General features: G+C 42.2%; 1 protein-coding gene across 1 annotated transcript in view; it reads left to right on the forward strand.

The window, feature by feature from the left end:
• The window catches only part of BLOC1S5 (biogenesis of lysosomal organelles complex 1 subunit 5), a 39,162-nt gene that overhangs the window by 12,518 nt on the left and 13,337 nt on the right, over positions 1-13,307 (forward strand). The window contains exon 4 of the mRNA XM_075921282.2: positions 2,357-2,415. Within this exon, the coding sequence (XP_075777397.1) occupies positions 2,357-2,415 (59 nt within the window). The remainder of the gene's footprint in view (positions 1-2,356; positions 2,416-13,307) is intronic.

Below are 13,307 nucleotides of genomic sequence, written 5' to 3' on the forward strand. Positions count from 1 at the left end.
GCAGATCCCAGGTTGCTCCCTGTCCTGCGTGCGGTCTTAGTGGGGTGCACGGGCAAGTCCAGTCCCACCCTGGCCCCGCCTCCTTTCCTCTCTACTATGTAGCTGCGTACTGCCTGGCTGGTAGACATGCTCGCACTGCGTGAGCATGTCTACCAGCCAGGCACTACGCAACTACATACTGATACTCCTGATAATAATGAAACGTACTTAATTAGAAAATACTGGACATTTATATGTCCAGTATTTTCTCAATTTGTTTCCTGGACAGAAAGCTGAAATACTGGACTGTCCTGTTCAAAACTGGACACCTGGCAACCCTAAATAGAGAGGCAGAAGTGTGAGGGGTGGGCAGGCAGTACACATGGAAGCCGGCTTTCAAGCTGGCTCCCTATACACATCAGCTCTGCAGAGCTACCTTCCCCCTCCACCCTCATGCTGTTGCCTCTGTATTTGGGGGGCGGGCGAGCACCGGCTCCTGCCTGGACCCCTGTGTGTAGATGTGTAACCACAGAATTTTTCAAATTCAAAAATAAACATTTGCTAACATCCCTAATTTACATAGTAAGTTTGGCTGCATTTTTAGAGTCTGAAAACTCCTAGTGAAGCCAATGAAGAGGCTTTAAAGTAATCATAAAAGGAACTGAACTTTCTGTTTTAAACTTTTGGATGTTGAGTGCTCTCTCCGTCATTCTTGTATGTGGATACAGTGTTAGTTTCCTAGTCATAACCATCCAGTTATATCATTTATAGCTTAGACTTTATGCAGTGAAGACTTATGCCTATGCATCCCGCTGGGACTGCACGCGGGACGGGCAGCACTCTGGGGGTCATCCCCACTCCCCACTGGCCGGTTTCCCCCTCCCGCCTCCCCTCCAGCCCCCCTCTCCCCAACCTTCTCCCGGTCAGCTCTGCTTCCCACTGGCCAGTTCCTTCCCCCGATCTCCCCCGGCCAGCTCCGCTCCCCCCAACCCCTTCCCAGCCAGCCCTGTTTCCCACCAGCTGGTTCCTTCCCTTAATCTCACCTGGCCAGCATCGCTACCCGCAAACCCCTCCTAGCCAGCCCTGCTTCCCGCCAGCCGATTCCCCCGGGCCAGCTCTGCTTCCCCCAACCCTCTCCCGGCCAACCCCACTCCCCTTCTGGCTGGTATCCCCACCGTTCTGAGATCATGTGCGTCCGGTATTTTTTTGAAACCCATCTGGTCACCCTATCTCTATTAGAGGCAGCAGTGGGGGGGAATGTGGCTCTTCCAAGGTTTGTATTTTATTAGCTTTGTCACAGCCTCTGTATTTTATACTTTAATTTCACAGCCTTTCTTAGGCATAAATCAAAAGATTATGTAATTAACTACAAAATTCAATCTTGCTGTAAAATTATATAGTTTATATTTTATTCTGTTATATTTAACTTTTAATATGTATATACTTTAATTTTCATGTGGTTTGCCTGGGCTCTGACATATATAAAGTAATACATAGTAGGAGACGCTACATATGCAATAAAAATTGTAGAAAAAATGTATACTTCATATACTACTTCTCAAAGAATACAGTCATGTAAGTAAAGCCTGTAACCAAATATATGCACAGTAGGGGGCATAGCAACTTTGATATTTCTGTTGCCTGATTTTTAGGTGCTTAGCTGTGTAATCTGTATGAGAGTACTGCTGCTTTAATGATTATAACGAGAAATGAGAGACTGATACATATTTCAGGAAACTAAGTTTTGTATTGGTGAGTGCAAGACACCCATTGAGGGGGAAAATGAGCGTGTTCCATTGTGCACAGCATGTATGCAATACGATGACCAACAAATCTGAAACTGGCTAGGTATACAGTTACCATTGTCACTAACGCATTTTTGCAGAGCTAGAAAAACAATAGAGCAGAGACTGGCTCCAATTTAAAAATGCTCTCTTCTTATATAATTTTTTGTATTAAATCATTTCTATTTGGGGAAAAAATGAAAACAAGTTATAAAGAAACAACCAAACTTAGTGTTCACCTCATCTGGATCTAGTTATTAGTTTATAAGCTGTTTAAGTATTTTGAGGTGCTGAGTAGTGCACAGTAATTTGTCAGCAATATTGTGGAATATGGGCACCGGAGGACTTGGCTGCCTTTTCTTTTTGGCTTCTAGAAAGCACAAGGGTGCAACATATTTAGCATTGTAGAGTACCTTCTCCAAATAATGACCAAGCTTTGCAATCCAAAGGTAAGTGACCCCAGTGAGCAAAACCTACAGTATTTATATATAGTGATAGTCTCACAGTAGCCTCGTGGGTTTTAAGCTTATTTCAGTCTGGCTTCTCTTTGAGCTAGGACAGCTGATTAATAAACTGCAATTTATTTGTTTCAGTGCAAGCAGCCAATGATAAGATCCACAGACTCCAGCAGAGGGAGCAGGAAGAAAGAAAGGTAAAGACCGATGGGTGTATTTATAATATAACCTGGGGTGGAAAACCCTTTTTGGGGTTGAGGTCCACTGATCCTTGGAAAAATCATTTAGGAGCCACACACAAGTGAGAAGCCAAAAAAAAAGCCAACCTTCTCCCCTCACTCCCCCACCCCCCAACAAAAACAACAATCCCTCACTGACGTGGTCCCTGAATGAGAAGGAGAAAGACACTCCCCACATTCTCCCACACACCAGAGCCTGGGGGGGCGGGGCCCAGACTAGCAGATTTTTTGTGTTCCAGCCACTTAGGGGAGGAGCTGGTGTGAGGCTGGAGTACCAGTGCGGGGGCCAGATCCAGGCAAGCTAGGAATTGCATCTGCCCTCCCCTCCACCCCCCGGCCCTTAGGTTCCCCAACCCTGATGTAACCCAAATAGAAGGCTCTCACACTCATCCACAGCAAATCTTCTTGCTACCTAAAAATCCTTCAGTATAATATGATTTAGGAATACATTTTTAATGTCATTTACTAAAAATGCAGCTTCCTTTGGAATAACTTCTTCATATGTAAGAAGGAGTTGAATAAAGCAGACAATACATCAATGTATGTTATAGGAATACTAGCACATTTACCCAGCATTGCTTAGGTCCTTAATTCAGTTGAGCTTGTGCACTTTCCCCTTGCTCCCTGACAATGATGAAGTGAAACAGCTAGCATCGTCCCCATACAATTTGGGGAGAAGGGTTTCACGCATCCCCCACACACTCTGCCTAACTGGTGCCTAGGGATGTGAGCCTACCTTTCACCTGCCTGATGAGTCTGTCTCTTTTTTGAACAGTTTTATGAGAAGCAGTCCCTTTCCAGGCACATCCCATTTTTCTGGCACGACCAAACCCTTACGTTGCTTTATGTTATAAGAGCTGTATACTGAATTTGGTGGCCCTAGCTCTTACCATTTAGGAGTTCTTGAACAAACAGACAAACATTCTAAAATATGTAGTAGACAAGACTAATAGAGCCATCAGCTCCTCCCATACTCTTCAAATATGTGGAAACATCTTTAAAAATTTCTCTCTCTTTGCTCAGAGTGTGGTATTTATCACATATGGACAAAATTTAAAAAAAAAACCCAAAAAACAAAAAAACCCTTATTTTCTGTGGAACAAAAAACATCCACGAACCTACCAGAATGGAAATGTAAAGCTTTCCTGGTTAACTGAAAACATTGAGCATGTTATTGCTTGTTGAAAAGGAAGCATTTCATGCTGGTGCACTGGTTATTTAATGAAAGGCCATATTATAGGAATATGTGAATCACTGGAATCCCTCAATGGGCTGCACTTTTTGCTTGTTTGAATTACATCTAGTCTAAACCTCAAATTTGGAAAATTGTACAAGAAATTAGTTTCCTATGGTACTTCTACATTTTCCCATTTCACCTTTCATGATTGTATTTGAAAATGGTACTTTATAATTATGTGGAGATGCAGAAAATACCAAAGCTCCGATTCTGGCCTAGTCATATGAACTAAGACATGCAGTGGTGTGTATCAGCATTTGTTCACAATTTTCCTTCTTTTCCTTGCAATATGTCCTGCTTTTGATGATCAGCAGAGATGACTAATATAGTTGCAGTTGGGTACTGGCACTGTGCAAAGTATGTTATAGGCTTTGCTAACATTTGGATTCATTGTACCTAACAGTGAAATGTAGATAGAAAATTAGAGGAATCTATTGCCTCTTGGAATTCTGCTTCTTTTTTCTGAGGTGAAATTTAAACAGGTGGCTTGTTTGTTTCAGAATGTTCATTGTACTATATCTCCCCGCTCAAGTATCAAGTTTATAAGTGAAGTATTGGTCATAGCTACAGTTAATGTTGTGTGCATGTTTCTTTTCAGATTGTGTGGCAAAACTTTAACTTCATATGTTGAAACTTCCCATATCTGGTCACTTTCAGGGAGGGTGACTTTTATTTATTTAATTTTATTTTAATTTGAATGACATTATTTAGCCCCTTGCAAATTCCTTTGGTGCAATTCCACTTAGTTACTATTATGAAACTTCTAAATGAAGAAGTACTGTACTGTTCATACATAGTGGGTTAATTTAGGTGTAAAGTGATTTCTGTGTGCCTCCAAAAGTATCCGTTGAATGAGGTAGCATTCTATAGGTTCTCATGTTTATCCACCACTGAGTGTCTAGTCATATATTTCCAGTCTGTGAAATGTTTTTCTTTTTTTCCTGACTTAGGGGATAGATAGGACACCATAAAAATATCCATCTTAAAGTTTTGAGAATGAATTCATATATATATGAATGAGGTGGAGCAGGGCACATAGATAAGATTACCTAACATTTCAAAGTATAAATTCCCATTTCCAGTTGCTTTTAATTTAGATTGAAATGTTCTATGTTTGGACTCTGCCTCAGTTTGAAGCTTTTTGATAGTTTCAAGAAAAATAGTTTAACAGTTTCAAGAGTGAGGTTAGGGAAAAATGAGTATTTTTGCCAAAGTGTGGCTTGTTGTGGTGTTTTGGTTTGCTTGTTTTGGGTTTGTTTGGTTTTTTTTGGCATTTCCATTACTTTTTCTCATAAAGAAGTTAACACAGATTCAGAACAGGTGTCAAATGTCTCAGCAATACTCTAGAAGATCTTGATTTTGCTACCAGCATAACTTTGTGGCAGTTCAACCGATATAAAAAAGACAGGGTTAATAATTACATATGAAAAGCAAAACTGAGAAACTCCAGCAACTCTGAACCAAATATTTGCTTTATGTGGAAAAGGAATACAAGAAATTAGTCAACTTGCATATCTTGATAGTAAAGTACAAGTTAATGGCGATGCTCCCAAGGAAATATCACAAATTGGCAAAGTGGCAGTTGTACTCACCAGTTTAAACAAGATTTGGTGATCAAAAATCTACAATTTAAAGAACAAACCATGAATCTTCAACTCAAATGTTGGTTTCCTCTTCATGTGGGGATGTGACAACTGGAACTTCACCAAATGGTACAGATATCTAAATGCCATCCAAAATAAATGTCTTAGAACTAGGTATTAAATTTAACCACTATATAATAAATACTATGATTCGTCAGAGAGTCCTTTTTTTTTAATCTGTGAATTTCCCAGAAAAGAAGACTATAGACATTTTAAGAATAAAACTAGATAGTCTACCACGTATGTATGCTATTGAATAGGTGGAAGAATCTGTAAAAGGGGTTGATCAAAGGAATCCCTCCAAACCCCACTCTCAAGGAAACTTTATGGTATGGAACAACAGAGAACATGTAAAGAGAGAGTCAGGCAGAGGTTTGTTTGTTCACTAATTTTGTGCATAGCCTTTGATAGAGTAGGAAGAATTCAGAATTTTTAATAATTAAATGTCCGCAGTGTGGAGCAAAAAAATTAAATTTCTAAAGGGATAGCAAGGAATCTTTTGCTATCCCTGTGAAAATTAGGTGAGATTCTGCCAAATTAACAAATAGCCAGGGAAGTTGCCATTTGCATAGCATAGTAGAACTTTTTTAACCTGGATAAAATCTATGGCCTGTATAATGCAAGAGGTCAGACTAGATGATGGCCCGTTCTGGCCTTAAAATCTATAAAAATGTCACTATCTTCTCTAATGAATGATCCACATCGAAGGTAACTACCTATTACTGCTGTAAGTGAAGTTACTCCTTGAAGTAGTTAGAGATCTTTGGTGTTGATTTTGAATTCTTTTGTTTGAATCCTAATGAGGTCTATTATGATTGCATACAATAGAAAATGAGGTGTTTCAAGTTATTTTATTAAAATAAAACTAAGAATAAGGAAAGAAATCCTGTAAGCAGCCTCATTAACTATGTAACCCTACACCAGGAACAGACAACCTTAATTCTAGAATTTCTTGTCTTCTGAGGGCTTGACTTTACAAACGTAATGTTTTTAACATATTTGTTCGATATGGAAAAGAGATACAGACATAATCTACCTTTATCCCATTTATTGCAAACTTTAAGAATATGGTTTATATGTTTCTCTTTTTCCCCCAGATTAGATTTTTATGCCATACCTGTCACTGTGGTACCAAGTAATCTTAAAAACGGTAATATTGTGTACGTACAAGAAGCCATAGTGGGGTTGCATGTGTATTCTGAGTTTTTTGATCTCTGATGTTTTTCTTAATTCTGACATACCTTGACCTCAGAATTTCTAACAGTGCAACTTTACCACTCTCTGACTATAGCTTTGCTTATGGACTATATTTTTCATATGCCGTATAGTTGCATTGATGTGGTTTAGTCTACACAGCTTCAGAATTTAACAAAGTTCATAAAATAGCTTTCTGTTTTTAAATGTCATCTCTTCCCAGCTGCTGTCTCTCTTAGAAACTTCAAATGGTACTAACCTAACTCTTGAATTTTAAAATATAGTTGAGGATTATTTTATTTTAAAAAATTACATTTGAAAATTCTTTCTTATTCTATCTGTGGGTAAATGAAATACATTGGTATATTATTCTTCCTGTGTGTGTCATTCATTTTTCTGCAGAGCAGTGTTACAGAATTTTATAAAGTGTATGTCTTTTAATGCATTTTCTTTTTAAATGGCATTTTTTCTTTAGAAAAAATATTTTTGTCCAGTATCACCACATTGTTGTGAACTGTTCTGGACATATTTGAACAGCAGGAATTACTGGCTTGTCTGATGTTTAAGGTATAGATTCATACTTATAGATAACTAAGGAGTTAACATTTGACCTGCCTAATGATTCTTGGCTACATGTCCTAGCAGAATTGTGATATATTATGAATTATTTAAGACTTCTTTTCTAATCAAGTATAGTTATGTGTGCATATATGAACTTATACTTCAGTTCTTCCACATGTAAAGAGGCATTAACATGTCATGTAGTAATGTATCTTTGTGTGTAATATAGGTCAGGATGCAACTTATTACATATGTGGTGATGCATTATACTGTAACCTAATAACATTTGTAAAGAAAATCATGGAGCTTCTTGTGTGTGGATTCTTTGATCAATGGACTGTGATTGTTAGGTAATGCCATCTTATATTTACTTAGGTCTGACTTTAATTTGCTTTTTGGAACACTAGAACATGTATTTAAACATTGGCAAACACTCTATTTTAACTTGCATTTTGGATAGACCTTCCAAAAAGTTTTTCAATACAATGAAAGAATTTCTGTATAGGCAGTCTCATGAATTAGGATTGTTGCACAAATGGAGTTGAGTGAAAATTAGATTATATTTTTTAAAAGCTTCTTTGTTTTTTCAAAAAAAAAAAGCGTAGTGAGTTCATTCTTTGTGTCTCTTATCCCAGTCAAACATTGTCAGTTTGCAAGTTAAAATGTCTTTTCTAACCAGCAGCCCTGTAACTTTGAAGTGAGATTTGAAAATAAAGTTGTTGTTTTTCTGGTTTATTCATCATGTGCAATCCAGAATCTGCAATTGTAAATTTTAAAATTTTAATCTAAAAATACCCCCACTCCTTGGAGGGGAAAAGTTTACTCTGCTGGTTTTGTCTCTGCCAGAGTATAATCAAGCTCAGGCTACAGCTACATTGCTTCCATAATGCTAACAGAAGTAAAAAGTAATAAAGGCTTACAGAAGAGTAAATAGTTGTTACTGTGACTGCATATAAGGAAAATAAATCTGAGGTGGGGGTAGGGGAAAAGGTGCTGTTTTCATAGTCACTTTTAATACTATAATTGTATTTTAATATCTATAGGTGTGACGGGGCGCTCCCGCCCCGCTCTCGGGGGGGCCGAGGCGAGGGCTGGAGAGCCCGTTGGGTGGCGGGCAGTCAGCCCACCGCGGGTACCCTGGGACGGACCGCGGACCCAGGGGCTGGCACCACGGGACGCGGGGAGCACGGGACGCCGTCGGAGAATGCCCCTGGGGGCGGGGCTAGGGCGGTGCGGACAGATGACGTCATGGGAGGAGGGGGGCTGTTTGGCGTCTCAGGTGTAGTGACGCCAGGAAGCCAAGCCAGCACGGGGTTTAAAACCACGCCTGATCCAGCCTGCGAGAGGGAAGGAGAGGAGGACTGGGCGACGCTGAGCCCAGGGAGCGAGAGTGAGCAGAGGACTCTCGGAGGGGACTGGCCCCTAGGTGGGACGGAGTAGGAAGTGGCCTAGGGCAGGGTCGTGGAGCCCGTGAGCGGGTGTGTTTAGGGGCACTACCCCCATCTGCTAGGCGGGGACCGGCAGCCCCTGCCTTAAGGGCCCTGGGCCAGGGTTTGGAGGGAGGGTGGGCTCGAACCCCCCTACTTCGCCCGGCAGGGCGCAACGCTTCCGTGGGACCGGCGGTTCAGGTCGAAATAGGAGCTATAGGGGCTCAGGATCAAGGGACTGAGCCCTGGGATTACGGTGGGGAAAGGTGACTGGCTAACTGGTGGTTGTAATAAAATAGGCACCGAGAACTCACTATTGGCGAGGGTAGCGTGAGTTCTTTACAATAGGTGTCGTTTATAACTTTGAAGTAGTAAAGACTTTGAATTTAATAAGCCAGTAGGAGTTTTCTATCTGTGTTGACATTTTTTGAAGATTCCAGAAAGTCTAATCCTTTTAGCTCCTAATATGTGAACGTGAATTTATTCAAGGTGCTTGATGCACTTGTTGTGTATAAATAGATGCTTCTCAGCTGGAGTACCTGCATTAAAAAGGAACTAGCAGACTTATCTGGCATTGCCTGGGTCCTTCGGGGCAGGGCCTTGAGAATGTGGGGGGGGGGGCAGGGGACAGGAAGCTGGGGCCAGGGATATGTTCTCTCCTCTGCAGTATCCCCCTAGCCTGCCTGGGACTGGTTCTCTCCTGTCCCCTGGGCCACCCCCAACCTGCCTAGGGCCTTTTTTCTCCCCTCCGGTCCAGCTCACCACTCCAGCCCATCTAAGGTCTGTTCTCCCCTCACCTTTGTGCTGTGGCCCCCCAGGGAGGTTACTGGTAGGCAAGATAGCAGAGCCGACCACTCCTTAGGTGGGTGGTATGGGAGGATATTCTGAAGAATAGCTCCCCTTTGAGGACTTACTGCCTCCAGTGGCCACTCTTATATCGTGTCCCTCAATAATTAGCCCTTCTATTTGCATGTTATGGAAAACTGCTTTTCGCAGAGCTTCCCGTTGTGTTGGCACAACCAAACCCTGACCTTGTTTCTGATAGAGATGCAGCAGCATGGAGGGTGAAGGGGGCAGGCTGAAGCCAATACACGTGGGAAGCTGGCTTTCAAGGAGGCTCCCCATGCGTGCGTATTGGCTTCCATGGATCCGGCACTCTCCTCTCCCCTTCCCCCCTTTCTCCCCTCCCCCCCCCCCCCCCCCCGCTGCCTCCTACAGAGGCCGTGAGGGGAGCAGACGGGAACTGGTGCTAGGGGGAGCTGGCTTGAAAGCTGGTTCCCGCACACCAGGTCCATGGTGCCACCTGCCTCCTCCTCCCCCCCCCCCCAGCACTTCTGCCTCTATTAGTGGTAGCAGCACAGGGCAAGGGGGCAGGGGAGGCTTCTGTGAGGCAGTCTCTGTCCGCAACAGCCCAGGCCCGCTGCACACAGAGGCTGGTCTGTGGCAGCAGTCCCTGTCCACTGGGGGTCTGAGCTCTCCATGGACAGAGGCTACTGCTATGGATCAGCCTCTATCTGTGTGGAGCTCAGACCTTCATGGACAGGGCTGCTGCCATTCTGCACTGCTGCCTCTGTATCAGAGGCAGCAGCGCAGAGCGGCAAGCAGGATCTAGTCTGTGCGGGGAGCTTGTTTTTTACACTGGCTCTCCTGGCCGACCAGCTCCCACCTGCCACCCCGCACTGCTGCCTCTGATAAAGAGGCAGCAGCACAGGGTGTCAGGGGGCTCCTTGGGAGTGGGGCTAAAAGTGCACTGGCTGCCGCCCCTGCCCCCAAGGACTATCAAATAGTCGTGTAACCACTAAAATTTCATGCAGTTTCATGATTAGTTAACTACATGATATATAACATCCCTAATTTATACATGTGTAGAATTCCATAATGATCTTTTAGTTTGGTAGTCACTTGAATTTAAATAAATCCCCAGAAAAAATACCAAATGCTTGGGTGTTTCTGTGGCAGATTGGATGCTTCTGTGGCACATTAGAGAGAGAAAGTATAATCTGTTCTAAATTATCTTTGGCTTTATAGGAGAGTCAAACAATAACATTTAAAAATTCTGTAAATAAATTACCCAGGATATTTCTTACTAGCATTGCTAAAATTATAAATTAATGTTGTAAGGCTCCCATTTCAGAATCCCAGTTGCTCTAAGCTAGTGGTTCCAAACTGTGGAGTCTGCCCTTCCGCGGACGGAAAGGGGGACAGACAGACAGAGAAACATTTGGGGTGTGCAGCTCCCACAGGGGGTCAGATAGTACATACCACACTTCAAGACCAGCTCCCTCCCTCTCCATCCTCGCTCTTCCCCTAATCTGTTCAGCCCCAGTCCTACTCCACCTCCAAGACCTGGACCAGCCCCCAACGGAATGGAGAGGGAGCGAAAGGCTCTGCCCTCAGCCCAACTCCTGCCCCAACCACAGTTCCATCCTCAGCTCCACTTTCAGCCAAAGCTCCACTGCCGAGAAGTGCTGTGCAGTAATGGAGGACGACACAAACAGGTACTGTTACTGGAGTGCAGGAAAGGGGCAATGAGTGACTGGAAAAGTTTGAACGCCACTGCCCAATGGCACCCACAAACTTCAAAGAGCTGATCACCACAAGTGTCAAAGTTAGACAGGACTCACAGATTTGTCAGACCACTCTGTTTATTCAGCAAAGCTCTGCTAAAATGCATCCAGAAAATGTGAGCACCATAAAATGTTCAAACCCCTTGATTTATACAGTCAAAAAAAGTCAAGTTAACAGGATTAAAAGGAGGGGCAAAACTTCACATGATTAGTGTGAGACTTAGTTAAGTAGCTTCATTTCCACATCAAGGCACACAGCAATCTCCTGTCCATATCTACTTGGTTCTCAATTGCTTTCTCCCTAACACCTAATGTTCCTTTTCCTATTAACTCTGGCTAGCACATTGATCTGCATACCTACAAACAACATTAACATACTTTTCTTCTTCCTGTTCAGAGACAAACAGTATTCCTTCAACTTATTCAATTATTACAGCACAATTCATCTTTCTCTTACATTATAATTCTTTCTACTTTCACACAAGCATAAACCAGATTAGCTGAAAGAGAACTGTGAGGTACTCCAGTGCATGAGGAATCTAAGATTGTTGTCTGAACAGTGGTTCTAGTTCCTGCTGACCTGAAATGCCTGGTCACCAGACTGCTAGGCTAACATGTTAGTCTTTTCTTTTTTTTTAAGGCAGTACGGAGACTTTTCAGCCAACATTAGCACTGGAACTGTGAAGCACGTGAGCTTTTCTTCCATAAAATCCAGTTATACCACCGTGTTCACAGTATAGGCTGATTAGCAGGAGTATTCAGCACATAAATCTGCCAACTGATGAGAGACTAGCTCTCGCTTTACAGAGACCCCCTCAGTTTTATGCAACCTCCTATAAATACTGAGAGGTGAAATACAGTACCTACTATGAGAGAGAGTGCTTTTATTAATTTAATAATTGGTATAATTTGGATGTATTGGTCACCTTCTGGACATCAAAAAATCTTCACCAAGATATCTCTAAGAAGTATTTCTTCAACTAGGCAAAACAAAGATTCTAGTTCTCAGAAGTCTTTTTTGTTCTTTATTTCATACTGCCTTAATCTCAGACAATCACTTTTCTCCTTCCGCTCTGGAAAGAGTTTTTCTGGCTGCAATATCAGCCTTTTATCCTTCAGTTCAGGAACTGATGTATTTTCTCATGTGCTACATTGCCAGGATTCCTAAAATGTCAGCTTCATGTGTTGTCTTATGTCTGGGAGTTACTGCTGCCTTGGGACTTAAATGCAGTGCTTGCCAAACTAATGGAACCACTGCTTGACATGTGGTTTGATCACTGTCTGCACCATATCTTATTAAAGACTGTTCTTAATGATAAGCACATTGGTCCAAAGAGCTTATGAGATTCAGACACTAATGGTTGACCTACCATATACCATGTCCTTTCTCACCTGAAGTTCTCTTCTTGAAGTCATTTCTGATTTCCACTTACATCAGTCTGTTAACATGCTTGTGGTTAACCTCTGCTTCCACCTGTTTCCCAGCCTATTGTGGAGGCTCGGAATTCTTTTATGAGTAAGATTAACCCAAACTGTAAGTCACCCAGAGTATGAATAACATGGAGATTATGCCCGGACCCAGTCAACTTCCACTCCAGGACTGTCAAATTCGATGGAACATTGAATCCATGCTTGAGTAAGTAGGAATGCTAATGCCAGCTGATCTGAGAATGCATTCCTCCATGTCTAAGGTGATCTGTACTGAATGTCTCTAACATACAGGTCATATGCAAGGCTTCTACCCAATGTTTCCTCTGATTTTTTTCCATCCATGTGTGGAATAAGTTTTTTGTTATGTACACTGTGGCACGTGCAGATACGCACCACCAGCTGAAACACATGCTGCCGGCTGTGGCCACTCTGCTAATCTGCTAGGCAGCATTTGAATCTTTCCTGGGTGACCACCCAAATGCTCAGCTTACAGGGAACACTCTTGCTACCTGAAATTCTATCCATATATTACTGCGTTGCTCCCTGGAGTTAGCATTTAGATTTGTATACTCAATTTGCTAGAGTTAGACCTTTATTCTCTTTCACATTTCAGGAGACTTCTTGAGACTCTCCTCACTGAGGTCTAGTGAACAGCTAGTCATTCACCTACTTGCAGGCATTTTCAAAGAAAGAAAAATTAGATGTTTACCATACTAACTGGTTCTTTGAAATAATTGCCTGAATCCACAATTCCCATCCTCCTTCCTTACTATTTCAGAGTTTTACAATA

This window comes from Pelodiscus sinensis, chromosome 2, assembly GCF_052426305.1.
Source record: "Pelodiscus sinensis isolate ZL-2025 chromosome 2, ASM5242630v1, whole genome shotgun sequence".
In the NCBI taxonomy this organism is placed as follows: domain Eukaryota; kingdom Metazoa; phylum Chordata; order Testudines; family Trionychidae; genus Pelodiscus; species Pelodiscus sinensis.